General features: G+C 38.5%; 1 protein-coding gene across 14 annotated transcripts in view; it reads left to right on the forward strand.

Annotated features, from left to right (window-relative positions):
* Positions 1-17,507, forward strand: part of KIAA0825 (KIAA0825 ortholog) — a 380,197-nt gene that overhangs the window by 74,434 nt on the left and 288,256 nt on the right. For all 14 annotated transcript variants that reach the window (XM_075932130.1, XM_075932131.1, XM_075932132.1 and 11 more), the window contains 2 exons: positions 4,428-4,596; positions 8,067-8,742. In XM_075932130.1, the coding sequence (XP_075788245.1) occupies positions 4,428-4,596; positions 8,067-8,742 (845 nt within the window). The remainder of the gene's footprint in view (positions 1-4,427; positions 4,597-8,066; positions 8,743-17,507) is intronic.

Genomic DNA, 17,507 nt, shown 5'->3' on the forward strand with positions numbered 1-17,507 from the left:
TTATACAACCTTGTAAAGAACAGGAGGGGAAAGTAATACTGAGATACTGCTTTACTACAGCATGATATGAATTAAACAATATGCAAAAGTTTTTATCCAGTGTAAAAAGTACAGTTTTAGACAAAAAAATATGTTTAGTTTATTGGGATAAAAAGATCAAATAAATTGAACTGAACTATTATTTGTTCCTTGCACGGAGGTCCACTGAAATTTGTCTGACTAATCCCGTTATCAGTGTTAGGACAAATTGCTAAAATATCTGGTCCTGGGAAGGCTTTAGCCTATTAATGGTTTGTAGTTCATCGGCTACTGCCCTGATTCAGATGTCAGAGATTAGTCTGAAAGCTGATTTAACCTAATTGAAATTGATTTAGGTAGTCTAACAACACCTGAGTCTTTACAATTCACAATGCTGTAATCTGTTAGGTTTCATTAAATGGGACACATCAGGCTCATAAATAAAAGTATTTGATATAGTGTCCCAGGAGCTAAGGTGTATGGACAGGGCATTGTATTTCAGAGTCCTGAGAACAGTTCGCACAAGTTGAAAAGATACATGTCAATCTTTTATTGTGTTCAGAATGGCTATTCATGGATGGAGTTATCCCATCAGGAAATTGAGTGGGCCACAGTTAAAGAAGTATTATTTTTCATGGAAGTCCTTTGCACTCATGAAAAGGCCCTTTGATGCTCAGAAGATATTTGTTTCAATGCACTTAATTTTAAAGTTGCTCATACTCAGAGTTTTCTTGAAAAGACCTTTACTTCACCTTTTTATGTAGTGTATTTTATAGACCACCCACACATGATTCATTTTAAAGGGGCTTGCATATAATTTTGAATTGGGTGTTGTCAGTGAGTTTGGTTTCTTATGGTGATGCAGTTTAAAACTTGGCATCTTCATAGAATAGAGTAGATATTCTGAACTGTTCACTTTGTGTTTTTAAATATATTACAATACACTTTCTCACAATCTTTAATACAGAGCTGCTACTAATATAGTGTGTAAGAGTAAACTGTTGTAAAAGGACACATTTAAAATGTTGTGATTTTTAAATGACCTGAGGATTTTTTCTGAAACATAGGAACATATTTTGCCTAATATATTTTTATTTCCTCCAAAATTTGACAGTATCTCAACAATTAATGTAATCTTTCGCTCTCCCTGTTTGCAATGGACTTCTTTTTTTTTATTCAGTCTGATATAATTATTGATTTGAATTATTTTAAAGGGACAAATAGAAGAAGTTCCAAATTTAACCTATTGTACAGCTTGAACCTCATTAGTCCGGCACCCTCTGGACCTGACCAGTGCTGAACAAGAGAAATTTCCAGATGGCAGGTCAATATTTTCTCTGCTTACTTGGCTCTTAGAAAACATTTAGGGGTGAATTGGAGCTAAATAACAGCAGAGAACACGGGAGCCTGACTGTAAGCAAACTTTAGGGACTGAAGGAAGCTTGACCACAACTATGATAAGTGGACATCCAGCTAACTAAAATCATGCCAGACCAGAGAGTACCCAATTAGAGCGGTTCAGTCTGTAGAAGATATATTGATAATTTATATCACCTGGGTTCCAGAAATCTTTTGAGGAAATAAATTTTGCTATTATTTTTAAAAGAAACTACAAATGTCTAGTTACTGTGTATCTATCACTCTTTTTGCTATTTCATGTGTCATTTTCCATCCTACCCCAAAATACAATGAAAAAATAAATACACATTAACAAACCCAATTCCCAGAGCTGTGAGATGACATTCGTGCTATCACAGTTGCCCATAGTTGTCAAAAGACTTTGCTGGGCTCTAGGCAATGTGGGGTGGGGCTTGGCTGCAGGGCCTCCAGCAGAGGTGGGGCCTCCATGAAAGAAGCAGAGCTAGGGGTTAGCATTCCCCAGTCAGCCCTCAATGCCACCTGGACCACACTGCGTGGGGCTCTGATGGTGATTTAAAGGGCCCAGGGTTCCATCTGCTGCTGTTGCCATGATACCCCTCTCACTGGCAGCCCTGCTGATGCTGATCAACTAAGGCAATGCATGAGATGAAACAAGGTTGGATATGATGCATAATAAGTGAAGAAGGGAAATTTAAATATTTGCTAAATGTAAGATGAAAAGATCCATTAAAAAAGTAAACACATTTTCCAAGCAAAACTTAAAGATAAAAACATGATCCCTGAGTGTGTTACAGCAATGACACCCGTGATTTCTAGATCACCTCTAATTCAGCCTAAGTTAGTACATTCTGATTTTTTTATGCCATTTAGAACAAACTGAAAATTTGGACTAGGTTTTCTTGCTTTCATGTAGTGGGGTGTAACAGGTTTCTCCTGGGGTGCCACATTTGAAACTGAGGGTATACCATGGAACCCTCTAGCTAGCCAGCCTGGGCTTTCTCTTTCACTGTGCTGCTGTGAGGAGCTCTAAACCACTCTTTGTCTTACACTTTCACTAGCATTTACATAGGCAGGGACACTCCCAGCTTCAGTTACATGCAGGTTTAACTAGCTACTGCATGAACCAACAGTAGAAAAGCCACAAGAAATAGAGGATTAAATTTACATTTGCATCCTTTACCAGCAATAAATTAACTTGAAATAAATAAACAAAATAAACAGAATCATCTATAGATAATACAAACTGAGAATATTTATATAATCAAAATCATGGCTGATTCTGATAAAACAGATCTTGGGATCCATACCAGTAAAGTAGACAAGGATAAACATGGATGTACCCCCATCTCATTAAGGGAATATAGTTACGGTCTGACTGGAATACCAACAAGGTTAGTTCACCCAATATCACTGATCCACATCGCTGCTGGTTCTGCTTTTGTAAGACCAAAATCTAAGTGATGTTTAATATTTTCTTATTATAGAATAATAGACACCAAGGGAACTCTTGAAAAGTATTTGATTTAGGAAATGGCTGTCTAAACACGGTTATTTCTGAGACATTTTTCTTGCTTTTTCTCCTTTTTCTGGTTTTGAGGATGTTTTCATGGAAATGGAAAGTTTGTTTTTGTTCCTGCTATTTTTCTCCCAACCTGAAATGCTAATGATTTCTACTCCAAGCACTTCTGATATAATAAAAAAGGTTATGATTTTAGGTAAGAATAAGGAACAGATGTAGATCAGCTTCTAATGAACAAATATTTAATTTTTCATTCAAATATTCTAGTGAGGACAAGGGAAAGAAAATATTTGCTTTACCAGGAGAAATGTTATTTTTAAGTTTTTCAGTGAAATATCAGTGGTTTGTAAGTAACTGCTACAGTATAGGGATGTTAAAATTAGATTAATCAACTATTCGAATAGTCAATGGAATTTCCATCAGCTATTCAGTTAGTTGATGAAGGTGCTTCTTCTTTGAAATATAGCAGGAGCCTGCCTGACTGTTGCTACATTTCAAAGGCAGAAGAACCATGCGGTGTTCTGTCTTTGAAACGTACAAGAGCCCCACCTACGGGCTCTTGTGCATTTCAAAGACTGAAATGCCACATGGAGCCTGGGACCAGTGGTGAGTCCCCCGCTGAGTCTGGGCTCCATGTGGCGCTTTCACTTTGAAATGCAGAAGAGCTCCAGTAAGGGCTCTTGTGCATTTCAAAGATTGAAGTGCCGCATTGAACTTAAGACTCCTGTTGGCCCCGGACACCATACGGCGTTTCAGTCAATGTACATTTCAAAGCAGAAGTGCCCGCATGGAGCCCAGAGACAGCTGGTCCCAGGTTCCACATGGTGTTTCAATCTTTGAAACTGGGGCTTTTGTACATTTCAAAGATGGAATGCTGCTGCTGCATCCCTACCCCCTCTCCTGGAGCTAGGGAGAACCAGCTTTTAAGCTGGCTCCCCAGCATCCCCTATTCTTCCACCCCTTGCTGCCTCTTTCTGATAGAGGCATCAAAGGGGGGGAAGTGACCAGTCGACTAGTGTGTCGACTATTCGATAAGCTTTTGCTTATCCCTACTACAGTAAATATGTTATAAAACAGCTGCTGATTGCTGAAGAAGAATGACACATTTAGCTGTGAATTCAGTAGTTGATTCTACTTATATTTTTTATCCATTTAACTAGAAGGGCCAAATAAAGTCAGTTTTATGTTGAGTAATGCCTTACTTTGCAAGTAGTCCTTACTGGAAAATATAGGAATATTTGAGGATCAAAGTGAAATTTATTTCGAGTAAGGTTGGTTTTCTCTGGTCCTAAGAAAATTTACTGTAGATCTAGTCCCACTCCTTTAAGAAATGTTAGTTCTTTAGAATTAGACTTAATACTTATAAGCCTTATATCAGATATGTTATATTATAATGTTATACACATTTAAAGTATTTTCCTTTCTTGAAAAGATATGCTATATAAAAACCTTTCATCTTTAAATATTAGAATAAAAGTTTGAATGCTTGTTTTTTTGTTTTTGTTTTTAGCATGGAACAATGCCTTAAGGATCTACAGTCAGAAGTAAATGAGACTTGTACTGATGAGCTGTTACAAAACACAACTGACTGCCTTCATTGGCTGAATAACTGCTGTTTCAGTTCCCTCAAACCGTATTCTACGCCTCAAGGAGAATTGATTGAATTTCTTAAAACCTTGGTAAAAAAAATCTGCAGGTTTTTTATATATTATCTAAAATATTTATTTTTATTTTTCTGCTATTTATGTAGTATATTTTGTACTTATTCTTTTGTAGTTTCACAAGAGTGAATATAAACCATAATTTGAATAGAGTAAATATCTCTGTTTCTCTTACTCTCCCCTTTTGGTCTAAATAATAACAAGAGAGACTAATACTCTAGCCCAGTGCTCAGGGCATTCACTTGGAATGCATGAGAGACTCAGGTTCAAGTCCCTGGTCTGAATCAGATAGAGCAGTTTGGAACTTGGGGTGCATCTACACAGCAGGGCTTAACTCAAAATAAGCTTCGCAAATTGAGCTACATCAATTGTCTAGCTTATTTTGAAATTGGGAGCATCTACATAGCACTTATTTTGAAATAGAGCACTCTTCCTCCGACTTCCCTTACTCCTCATACAATAAGGATTACAGGAGTCGGAGTAAGAAGTCCTCCAGCTTGACAGAAAAAAACAACAACTGGTCTGGTAGCACTTTATAGACTAACAAAACATGTAGATGGTATCATGAGCATTTGTGGGCACAGCCCACTTCTTCAGATGACTGAAGTTATGAGTAGGGGATATAAATAAATAGGAGAGGGGAAGAGAAAGGAAAAAGGGAGGAAGGGTTGGGGGGGAACAAGGCATTATTAAGTATCTGGAGAATGGGTACTTAAACCTAAGCTGATAAAGATCAAAGTTAATAAATAGATTGCTGAGACAAGAAGGTTACCGCTCAGAAAGCTGTTAGCACCTTCAGTGGTAGAGTCCCCATCAGCCCATATATCGATTGAGTCCATTAGCATGTGAATTGAATTTGTGGATGTACTGTAATTCAAAGCTTTCCTTGTGGATTTGGCTTGAAGAGCTGGCTTGTGTGAAGACCGCCACCTGCAGGTCTGTCAGAGTATGGTTAGGCAAGCAGAAATGTTCTCCAGTTGACTTTTGTGTGTTCCTTTTATATATACCCGATTTGTGTCCATTGATTCTTTCCCACAGAGACCGTCCAGTTTGTCCAATATATTTAGCAGAGGGGCATTGTTGGCATTTGATGGCATAGATCAAATTACTAGATGCACAGTCAAATGACCCTTTGATGTTGTGGCTTATGTTGTTTGCTCCAGTGATGAATTCGTCAGTGTAGATATGTGGACAGAGTTGGCATCTTTTTTGATTGTAGGGCCGAGTTCCTGGAGGTTTGTGATGTGGTTGTGGCATGGTTATCAGAAAGAATGTGTTTCAGTTTAGGAAGTTGTCTGTAAGCAAGAATAGGTTTTTCTCCTAAGGCCTCTGAGAGCGAGGGATCATTTTCCAAGATGGGTTGTAGATTGTGTATAATGCATTGGAGGGGCCTGAGTTGTTGAAGTGTAGACATACCCTTACTGTCAGTCTGGAGAGTGCATATAAATCATCATGCAAGAAGTAAGAGGAAGAGAGGAAAAAACAAACATTATTGTGATGCCATTCACTTTATAAATGCATATGGTTGGCTGATTTGTACTATTCCTTTGTTTTCTTTTCTTCATCAGATGAGAAGTTATGTTACCTGGTCATTTTTTTTAGTTTTTCTTCAGTCTATCCTTTTTTTAATCAGTATTATCTAACTTAGGACAGAGCTTTTGTTTTACACACACACACGCACATGTGCATTTACACTGCACCTGTAGCTCAAAATAAGCTATGCAATTTGAGCTGTGCAAATTGTGTAGCTTATTTTGAGTCAATTTTGAAATAACCCACTATTCCGAAACGCCCCTTCCTCCTCGTGGAACAAGGTTTATGGGGACATGAGAATAGAGAGCCCATTATATTTTGAAATAAAGGGCACACTGTTAAGATGCGGGATAGCTATTTTGGGATACTGCAGGTGTCTCGAAATAGGTTCACAGTGGTGATGTAGCTTTTTAGAGCAGAGCTGGGTAGAAAAGAATTTTTCTCCTATCTCAGGAGAATTCCTAAAGATTTCTAATATTTTTGCCATCCAAAACATCAACATCTCAGAATGTTTGTGAACTGAAAATCCCTCAGATAAATTTGATCGGGTCAAAATGTCTTCCTTTTTACTTTTTTATTATAAATTAACTTACATTTGAAGTAAAATTTCATTTTGATCCCCCCAACATTGATATTTTTCCATTTAGAAAATGCCAAAACAGGACATTTTAACAACTTCAACATTATTTTTTTCAAAATGGGAAATTCATCGAAACTGACCCCTTTCAGGAATATTTTTTTCAGCATTTTCTGATAAAATATGTTTTGCTGACATATTCTGAATTTTACTCCTCATGAAGTTGGACAGACCACAAACTAGGGGCTGGCTCCATGAAATTGGAAGAGCTGATGCTGGGAGAACTGCCTAGTTGTACTATGAAAATATTTATGTGAAAAATTATTTGTTCTCTAATTACATAGACAAAATAATTTTTTCCTTTGAAAATTTCTATTACAGTAAAACCTGTGTTATCCGTCACACTTTGGGATTAGGGCGTTCTGGTTATCTAAAAATTCCAGTTATCTGAGGATCCCCATGAACCTAGGAAAAACCAATGGACAATAATAGTAAAACTCAGGTTTTGTAGTGTGAGGCAATTGATCTCACATTTCTATTTTGAGTTAAAGATGATTAGTACTTCTTAAATAAAAAAATTGTTAAGCCAATCGTGATAAACCAAGCAGGCCTGTGTGCCTGAAGATGTGACAGTATTGTGGCTGGGAGCAATGCAACTTAACAAAGTTTTCTGGTTAATAGAGTGCCAGATAACAAAGGTTTCACTGTAACATGAACATTTTCTGTGAAAAGCCATTTTTTTGTCAAAAAGTACTTAAGTGAAAAAATTTCTGCCAGTGATACTATGGATGTTCTTCCATGCTACGTGTTGCTGCAGATTTTGTATTACAGTGTCTGCCAATGGTAGGCAGCTCCTATGGGGTATGATTCATCAGTCTTTGTTTTTTCTAGTATCTATCCTATGCCTTTAAAATTAATACTATTTAGAAAGGTATAGAGGAGAAAAGTTAATGTATGTTCCTACCTGTTGGTTTGGTTACTTTAAAACCTTTTATGTCCGCATAGACATCATCTTATTGTATTTATGAAATTAAGTTTGCATTTTTGAAAGTTTTCCTGTATATATTGTAGTTATTTATAATTGTCATTGCTTTGGGAATATTTAATTGAACAAAATCAGCCAGATAGCCATTTTATACAGAAAGTGACATCAGAAAAAAAACTGTACTTTTTATCCTATAGCTCCTTATTGGTAAGAGAATTCATACTCTGTGCCTGGGCTAACATGCAGGGACTTGGAGAAATCAAGTTAATTAGAAAGAAATGATCATTTTGTAGTTTGTAATTAAAAATAATTTGCATCTTTAACACAAAGTTAATTTTGTAAACAGTTTATTCATGCAACATCTCTAAATACTATATAATTTACCATTATTAGCAAAGCTTGCTGAGGAATGAACAAAACCAAGAAGAAATGATACTTCACTTTCTTCTGGATCTCTCCAGTCAGTGTGGAGTCTCATTTCCATGTACTCCAAGTGGAACATCTTTTGAATTAACATCCAGAGCTTCCCTTCATGCCATTGAGGATGATTCATCTATGAACATCAAATCTGTTTGGGATGATGTGAGATTACACCTTCGACGATTCTTAGTAAATACACTTCAGAGTCCTCATGAAACAAATACTGTTACTTTAAAACATCAAATACAGTTTAAAACTCAATGCATACAGCAACTTTTGTTTCTATATCCAGAATCAGAAGTTCTAACTAAGTACCAAAACATACAGAATAAATTGGTTTCTGAGCTTCTGCAGAACTGTGTTCTATCTAGCTGTGGTGAAACAAACTTTGATAAGGTGGTGCATGGTTACCAAAGTTCAATACCTACACTATGCACAATGATAAAAGAGGATTTGTATATACTAAGTGGTACTATAGATCCTTCCTCAACACTGATGTTTATTAATGAAGCTTATCTGGATACCATCACAGAAGAAATAACAATTCTTCTTGAAAGACTTTGTGAACTGCAGTTCAAAGAAAATGCGCTACATATAATTAAGACAAGCAAGATTTCAAAGAAGCATAGAAGAACAGTTCATGCTTTGGGTTAGTGGCATTTTTATGTTCATTTTGGTTTGATTTTTGTATACCTTGTTTGTGTTCCTATTTTCTCTCTTTTGTTTGATTATTTCTTATGAAATATGTATGAAATTACCAATTCTAATTAACAGTATTCTTGTAGCTCTATTATTGAAAACATCAGAAATGTGACCCCAAAATTTTTAAACGGAACATTATTTTACAGTCATATGTACAAAAGGGCAATATATTATCAAATAATACTTTCCTGTTAGAATATTTAAAAAACTAACATGATAATGTCAATAGATTGTGTTAGTAGATATGAGATTACAAATTACAGTATGGAATCTGAAAAGAGTAAAAGAACCATTCTATTCCCCAGAGTTACTTTGAATGGACTGAAATAAAAATTAAAAAATTAGACTGCAGCAACACAGATGCAATACATTTAAAAATAGTTGACATGCAAACCCACATAACTGGTCTGAAAGGTTTACTGTGCAGTTTTCAATGCTTTTTAAATTGGTAAAAGTTACCATATTTATAACTGGTAATTTCATGTTTTTCAAAAGCAACGTACAACAGCAAAGAGGATCCCACTGTTGGCATTTGGTACTTTATATACTTGTTTCACTGTTAGTGAATCTGATAACCTTATTCTCAAAGGGAGTACTCAAGGTTTTTAAAAAAGGAAATATATAAAATGAAAACCCTTTCTATGTAATTGGTAAAGGAGCTGTGTACAGGCATACCATGCACAGTTTTTGAGTCGCCTTAATGTTCATGCCCCTGGTGATTCCCTAAGCTGCCTACTCTATTTCTATGGCACCATTAGAGGTCACCATTAGAGGCTTTTAAATGTAATTCTATTTTCAAGAAAATTCACTGAAAGAAATGTCTGTTTTTATTATTTACTGTTCATTTGCTGTTAATTAAATAACCTATATTTTAGGTCCTCCAAATAAGGTTCATGGGTCCCTATTCAAGCCCTGCTGTGTAGCTTGAATGAACACAATATTGGAAATTGCCAGCACCTCAGCCCCATAAAATGAATCTGCTGCATGTGTGCATGATTGCATTTATTCCTACAGGTTGTCATGTTCATAATCTTATTGGCTACGTCTACACTGGCCCCTTTTCCGGAAGGGGCATGTAAATTTCACCAGTCGTCGTAGGGAAATCCGCGGGGGATTTAAATATCCCCCGCGGCATTTAAATAAAAATGTCCGCCGCTTTTTTCCGGCTTTTAAAAAAGCCGGAAAAGAGCGTCTAGACTGGCCCCGATCCTCCGGAAAAAGTGCCCTTTTCCGGAGGGTCTTATTCCTACTTTGAAGTAGGAATAAGACCCTCCGGAAAAGGGCACTTTTTCCGGAGGATCGGGGCCAGTCTAGACGCTCTTTTCCGGCTTTTTTAAAAGCCGGAAAAAAGCGGCGGACATTTTTATTTAAATGCCGCGGGGGATATTTAAATCCCCCGCGGATTTCCCTACGACGACTGGTGAAATTTACATTCCTACTTTGAAGTAGGAATAAGACCCTCCGGAAAAGGGCACTTTTTCCGGAGGATCGGGGCCAGTCTAGACGCTCTTTTCCGGCTTTTTTAAAAGCCGGAAAAAAGCGGCGGACATTTTTATTTAAATGCCGCGGGGGATATTTAAATCCCCCGCGGATTTCCCTACGACGACTGGTGAAATTTACATGCCCCTTCCGGAAAAGGGGCCAGTGTAGACGTAGCCATTCTGTATACTACATCATGGTCTATACTGTGCATTGTCTGCAAGTTCATTAGTTAGACATCAAGCTTGTAGAAAATAATATGATTCACCAGCATTCTATAACAGCAGTTTGTCTAGAACATGAAATCGTAGATGCAGAACTGAAAGGAACCTCAGTAGGTTATCTGGTACAGCCTTCTGTACTGAGGCAGGACTAAATACTGACTGGACCATACCTTAGAGTTGTTTGTCTAGCTAGTTCTTAAAAATCACCAGTTATGGAGATTGCACAACTTCCCTAGGTAATTTGTTTCATGCTTAGCTGCCCTTACTGTTAGTAAGTATTTGAAAATGTCTAAGCTAAATCTCCTTTGCTGCAATTTAAGCCCCTTATTTCTTGTTGTGTCCTCAGGGGTTAAGAAGAACAATTTATCGTCCTCTTGTTAAGATGTCTCACTCAATCTTTTCTTTTCCAAACAAAATAAACACAATTTTTCTAGTCTTCCTTCATAAATCATATTTTCTAGAGTACTAATCATTTCTGTTGCTCTCCCATGCATGGAATATGAGTGAGGCATTATTAACTCATATGGAAAATACCCCAGGGCCACTTTGAAAAAGCTGCTAATGGGTCATTCTGGTTTGTTTACTTAACAGCTCTGCAGTCACGGAGCCTCACAGCTCCCATTGGCTGCAGTTCACAGTTTGCGGCCAAGGGAGCCGCGGGAAACAGTGGCCTGGGTCATAGAATCATAGAATCCTGGGGCTGGAAGAGTCCCACGAGGTCATCGAGTCCAGCCCCCTGCCCAAAGCAGAGCCAATCTCAACTAAATCATCCCAGCCAGGGCTTGGTCCATTCCAGTACTTCACCCCCCTCCTAGTGAAATAGTTTCTCCCAATATTCAACCTAGACCTCCCCCACTGTAACTTGAGACAATTGCTCCTTGTTCCGTCATCCATCACTTCTGAGAACAGCCTCTCTCCATCCTCTTTGGCACTTCCCTTCAGGAAGTTGAAGGCTGCTATCCCCCCCTCACTATTCTCTTCTGCAGACTAAATAAACCCAATTCCCTCCCCTTGTGAACTGCAGCCAATGGGAGTCGTGATGCTCCGCAGCCGTGACCTCGGAGCTGTTAAGTAAACAAACCTGAGCATCCCATTAACAGCATTCTCAGAGTGAACCCACGGCCCACTTTGAGAAACACTGCAATAAACCACACAGTGCAGGTCCATTCTTTTCTTAATTGTTTTCCATGTATTTGAAGAAGACAACACCCTTTCATATTCCACCTCTTTCCCTTGTATGAGGCTTTGAAGGCGCTGGAAAGGGGGGTTGTCTTCCTGTTCTTTCAAATTTAGAAGTCCCAAACCCACTTCCTCAGCTTCCCCCAGCTTCACTTGTTGCTAGTTTATCAGAAAATTGTACCCCTTATAGAATGAGTTCTTTCACTGGACACCTACCACAAAACAGCAACAATTGTCTTCGTTACCTTTGCTTCATTACTAGATGAGTTCCCAGAAAGTTACAAATTCACTTTTGAAATTTGGCCAAAAATATGTCTTCTCCCTGCTTGGTTAGGTATGTAGCCCATTGTCCATGAAGTACTTTGTAATATTTTCTGATGGATGATTTTTGTATGGGTAATTTTTTCACATACAAATTTAGGCATCTCCTGATTCATATGCCTTCGCTCCTTGTCAACCCATATAGCCCTGATGATTTCCAACACACCCTCTGTTGCCGCATTTCAGGTCAATTTATAATCACTCCTAAGATAAGATCCTGGATTTGCCCCAAATCTCTCTTTTTCTCTAATGATCAAGTCAACCAACTTACAAACTCACAAATCATTTTCAGCCAGGTGAACAATACTCATGTATGGCAATGGCTCCCTGACTGCCAAAGATTGCAAGAAAGGCATCAGCTGGTTGCAGAACATGTGCCTCAATTCCGGCAAAACCATTGTGCAAAACCCTCTTGTTCTAGAATAGCTTTTTTGTTAAATTACTAGAAGTGTAGATGAGCCCTTAGTTTCTAAGTGGACTATACTAATGAGAGCTCATATTTAAATCTTGATTAGGGCCTAGGACATCATTCTGTCACCACTGACACTGGGAGTAAAATTGACCATTTATCCGTATGTCAAGTACTGTACAGCTGTACCAGGTTGCCTTGGCAATGACCTTCATTTTGACATGGAAAGACCACAGTCACTAAGAATGGAGGGAGGCATGGGAGAGGGGGGAGAGAGAAAATTCACTGCTTTCTAAGCTGAGTGACAGTTCTGCCAATGTGCTTCCTATGTTTTTGATGCAAGCTGCCTCTGCCCTCTGGGAACCTCCAAACCAGCACATTTCAAGCCATCAGGATAATTTAATCTAGGATATTCGATTGGGACTGTTGTTTTTATTTACTAAGTGCACCCTGAGGGAAATGTGATTTTGATAGCAACTATAGTAATTGATCCTACTGTATAGGAGTGAAAAAAAAAGGAAAAAGGGAAAATAATGAAACTGTACTAGCACCTTACAAAATTTAATATAGATGGACTACTTCTGTCTGGAAAATAAGGGCAAACTATAACAAGCTTTAAAAGATTTATAAAGCTTTCAAATATTTCATATATAACAATTTATTTGTGAAATAATGGTTTATCAGTTTTGCTGTCATACTCTGTTGCATCAGTTGTCTGCAGAATATTGTAATGGACTTTTCTTCCCCCATTATTCATGTAGAAGGAGAGTGTGATTGAAGAGAAGTGCTGGAAGAGCGGGAATTGAAATGAAGCATTCTTTTGGGGGTTGGGACGTCTGGTCTCCCTGTCTAGGGAAAGTAGGTGCAGCTGTATTATGGCTTGATCCTGTTTCCATTGAAATCACTGGCAAAATTCCCATTGACTTGAATGGTGCAGGATCAAGCCCCTAGTGCTCAGGCTGCATTCAGATTTGTGGGCTTTTAAGACAATGTGATCTTGTCCCTAAAGAAACTTCAACTTGCTTTCAGAAATATTACTTTGAAATTAACATTAAAAGATTTTTTAAAAAATATTTATTATTATTTAATCAAAGAAAATTCAGAAAGATGAACTAGTAAAAGCATCAATAATAAATTCTTTATATTTGAGTTTTATAACAATGCTGTTTCAATCTTTTAGTATTAAAATATGCTTTTTAAAATGTTGTAGAAGTTAAACTATTTTAAAATATAGTAAAGTCAAATATTATGTTTCCTGGTATATTTTAGTATCTAATGCAGAGAAGTGTAATTTATGATAGGACATTTTGACTTCTTACTCAGTCCTGTTCCCCTGCTTTATCTGCCCTTTCCCTCACTTACTAACTAGATTTCTAAAGTGATAGTTTTCAAAAATTAATTGCAGTAAGTCTATTAAATGTGGATCATATTTTTTACCTTTTGGATCTTTTTCCCAATTCATTTATTTACAAAAAAATGTTAAGTTAGTTAAATCAGGCTTTACCAATCCATCATAGTCTTTAGCCTTTTGGATGAAGAAATAAGTACTCCTATAAATTATTTGCTTTTAATCGAAGAAACTTCAAAAATATTAAATTAAACAAAAACCTTACATATTACATGTTTAAATTTTCCTAAAAGTGTGTAATTTCTTTGATTTGCTTATATAAAAATTGTTTAATTTTCTTTTTTGAAAATTATTATTACGATTATTCTAATGCTGAAATTTAACATTTATTTTTCTAAAATACACTATTTGAAAGTGTGTGAAGTTCCTACTTTTTTAATTCTTCATTTACCAATAGGCTTGCCAAAAGAACAGCATCCTCTACAGAAACAGCAATTTAGTGGCTTTTACCATACTTACAAGTCAAATTTTGAATGCTTAGATAATTAATAACTTTAAAATTCTTAATTAGAATTCACTTTATTAAATGTGAGTCAGTGACAATATGTGGATCAAAATCAATATGGAAGAGGCAGGGATGCTCCACTAGCGGTGCTGTAGGTGCTCCCCACCATATTCTAAAAGGTTCGGCTTCTTGCTTGGGGCAAGGCAGCCAGTCCCATAACTTGGCATCAATTTCTAAACAATTAAGTGACAAAATAACAACTCAGGACTCAACTGTCTGTGTTGTATAAACAAAGAGGGGGAGAAAAAAACCTTCAAAATGCAGGCTAGTTAGTTCTAAAAGTTAGAGCAAGGCTCTTGTCTGGGTTAGCGCTGAAACATTCCTTCTCTGTCCCTTTCTCACCTAACTCTGCCCCCAAACAACTACAGGCAATCCATTTTCATAGGTCTGCTGGTTCCTGAGTGATCAGTATTTTCTCCTCACCCTTCTTGGTCTCCTCGTCTGAGTGGCTCTTGGGTGAGGAGTGTTAGGATGCAGATGCCACCAGCAGGAGGTGGAGAAGGCCTGTTAGACAGCCACAGTGTGATGAGGCCCACTTCTTAAAAATCTGATTATAGAGTGGAGCCTCTCAAAAAATCTATTAAGGTTTCTCCAGTGCATTTCTTGTCAACACACTCAAAGTAACATTAATTCATATGCTTTAGCCCAAAGGTACTTATAAACACCTCTCCTTTGCAAAAAACTCTCTTGCACTTTCAACATATAACTAACAGCATTTCACATATTCATTTTCTTTAAATCACCTTCAAATGCAAACTTGAAATCTGAGCTCGCTAGTTTGATGTTTTCTGTATTTACAAAGCATATGGTTATGTACTTGTATTCATGTAAAGTATTTATTGTTTTTTTGAATGTGAGTTGGAGTAAAGATTTATGTCTGAGTTAGGGATGTGAAGGACTAGTCGACTATCCGATAAGCAAATGCAAATGCTTATCAGACAGTCGAGTCGACTGGTCACTTCCCCCGCCCCCCCCCCCCCCCGCAACCTCTAACAGAAAGAGGCAGCAAAGGGAGGGGAAGAGAAGAGGCTACTTCAAAGCAGCAGCTCTGCATGGAGCCTGGGGCCAAACTCTGGGCTCCGTGTGGCGCTGCCACTTTGAAATGCCGCATGTAGCCTAGGGACAGCTGGGGTGTCCTCAGGCTGCATGCACCGTTTCAAAGCGGCAGCACCGCGTTGAGCCTGGTATCAGCTGGGGACTCCCCCACTGACCCCGAGCTCCATGCATGGTTGCCGCTTTGAAACACCAAGAGAACCCTGATGCTGGGCTGCCCACAGCGTTTCAAAGTGGCAGCTCCTCAGGGAGCCCCAGGTCAGTGCGGGAGTCCCCAACTGATCCCAGGCTTCACGCAGTGCTGCCGCTTTAAAATGCCATGAGGATCCTGATCCCGGGCTCCACATGGTGCTACCACTTTGTAACGCCACAAGGAGCCTGACAGCAGGCTCCCCACGGCGTTTCAAAGCAGCAGCGTGACAGGGAGCTCAGGAGTAGCAGGGGAGTCCCCAGCTAATCCCAGGCCCCACATGGTGCTGCCACTTTGAAATGCTGGGAGGAGCCTGACTCTGGGCTCCCTGCAGCATTTCAAAGCAACAGCGCTGCATAGAGCCCAGGGTCAGCAGGGGAGTCCCCAGCTGACCCCGGGCTCTACTCAGCGCTTTCGCCTTTGAAGAGTAGCAACAGCTCTACGGCTGTTGCTACACTTCAAAGGTGGACGCACTCTATTGACTAATCGAACAGTCAATGCAAAATGCATCGACTATTCAATTAGTAAATTACTCGCAATTTAACATCCCTAGTCTGAGTGTAACATAGTAATTGGGTGTCTGCATTGGGACTGAGAGCTGAAAGAGAAGTGTACTTTGTGGAGGCGCTTGTCACAAGGGAGGGAGTGGGACTATATAAAGGTAGCAGAACTTAAAAGTATGGTAGTGAGCCAAGGGCCTCTGGTTGAGGAGAACTGAATTTCTGCATACCACTGCCCTCCATGTCCTAGAGGCTCCCCATGATGCCCATATTTGGTACAGTGAAGATGCTGAGGCAGCAATGCAACTGGTGGCTAAGTCTCTATGGTTATGTCTACACTGCAGTGCTATTTTGAGATACCAGACGTATCCTGAAATAGCTATCCCGTGTCTTAACAGCAAGCCTATTATTTTGAAATATAGTGGGCTTGCTATTCTGACATCCCTATAAACCTCATTCCACAAAAAATAAGGGATGCTTTGGAATAGTGGGTTATTTCTAAATTTGGTGTTGTGAAGACACTGCCAAAATATGAAATAAGCTATTTCGAGCTATGGATGCAGTGTAGACATACCCTATGAGCCAGTGCCGTGGTGCATGCCCTTGACTCTCCATTATCACATAAGATATCTCATCCGGCTCAACTTCCCCAGGCACTGCAGGATTCTTCTTTCATGAAGTCTGCTTTTCCTTCTTGTCCCTCATAGCCCTACTCAAACCCTAATGCAATTTCATTACCCTATTGGTTCACTGACTGTAACCATCATAGCCACTTTTACCCATGATACCTACAGCCCTGCTTAGTCCTTTAGTTCTGCATCGTCGTCATGGTGATTCAAATTTGGATGTGTTAATGTCTGACACAGATATAGCAATATTGTGTTCTTCCCAAATACTCTGCCATGTATCATTTCCATTTACACTCTGAGCTACCACCTCACTGCCTAACTCTTCAGCCCTGCAGTTTCCTGAGCCTGACTCACTTATCCTTTTACTTTCAGACAGTCTTGCTTACCTCTATGTCCTCTGGCCACTTCTGTTTGTCCCCTACTTTCTGCTGCCCAACCTGCTTCCATGAGTTTCCTGAGATGGGGCTATAGTTGAGGAGCTGGTCTGGAATACACTGAGGGACAGTGGGCAGTGCTGGAAAACAGAAGTAGCTGGTGGAACTGGATGGTTCCTGACCTTTTCAGCTATCAATTAGAGTATGATGAATTTGGAAAATAACATGTTTGTTCATTGTATATCAATTTACATCTGTATGTTTAATAAAAAAAACATACTTCATCTACATTTGTAATATATTAGTTGAAAAGCAAATCACATTGCTTGTTTTTAAATGAAAAAAACACCTTTCAAAATATTTGAAACAGTATAAATTTCCATTTAAAATCTCAAAACAATGTAACAACCTTTCATTGAGTTTTTCCAGTGGAAGAGTTCT

The sequence above is a fragment of the Pelodiscus sinensis genome, chromosome 6 (genome assembly GCF_049634645.1).
Source record: "Pelodiscus sinensis isolate JC-2024 chromosome 6, ASM4963464v1, whole genome shotgun sequence".
Taxonomy (NCBI): domain Eukaryota; kingdom Metazoa; phylum Chordata; order Testudines; family Trionychidae; genus Pelodiscus; species Pelodiscus sinensis.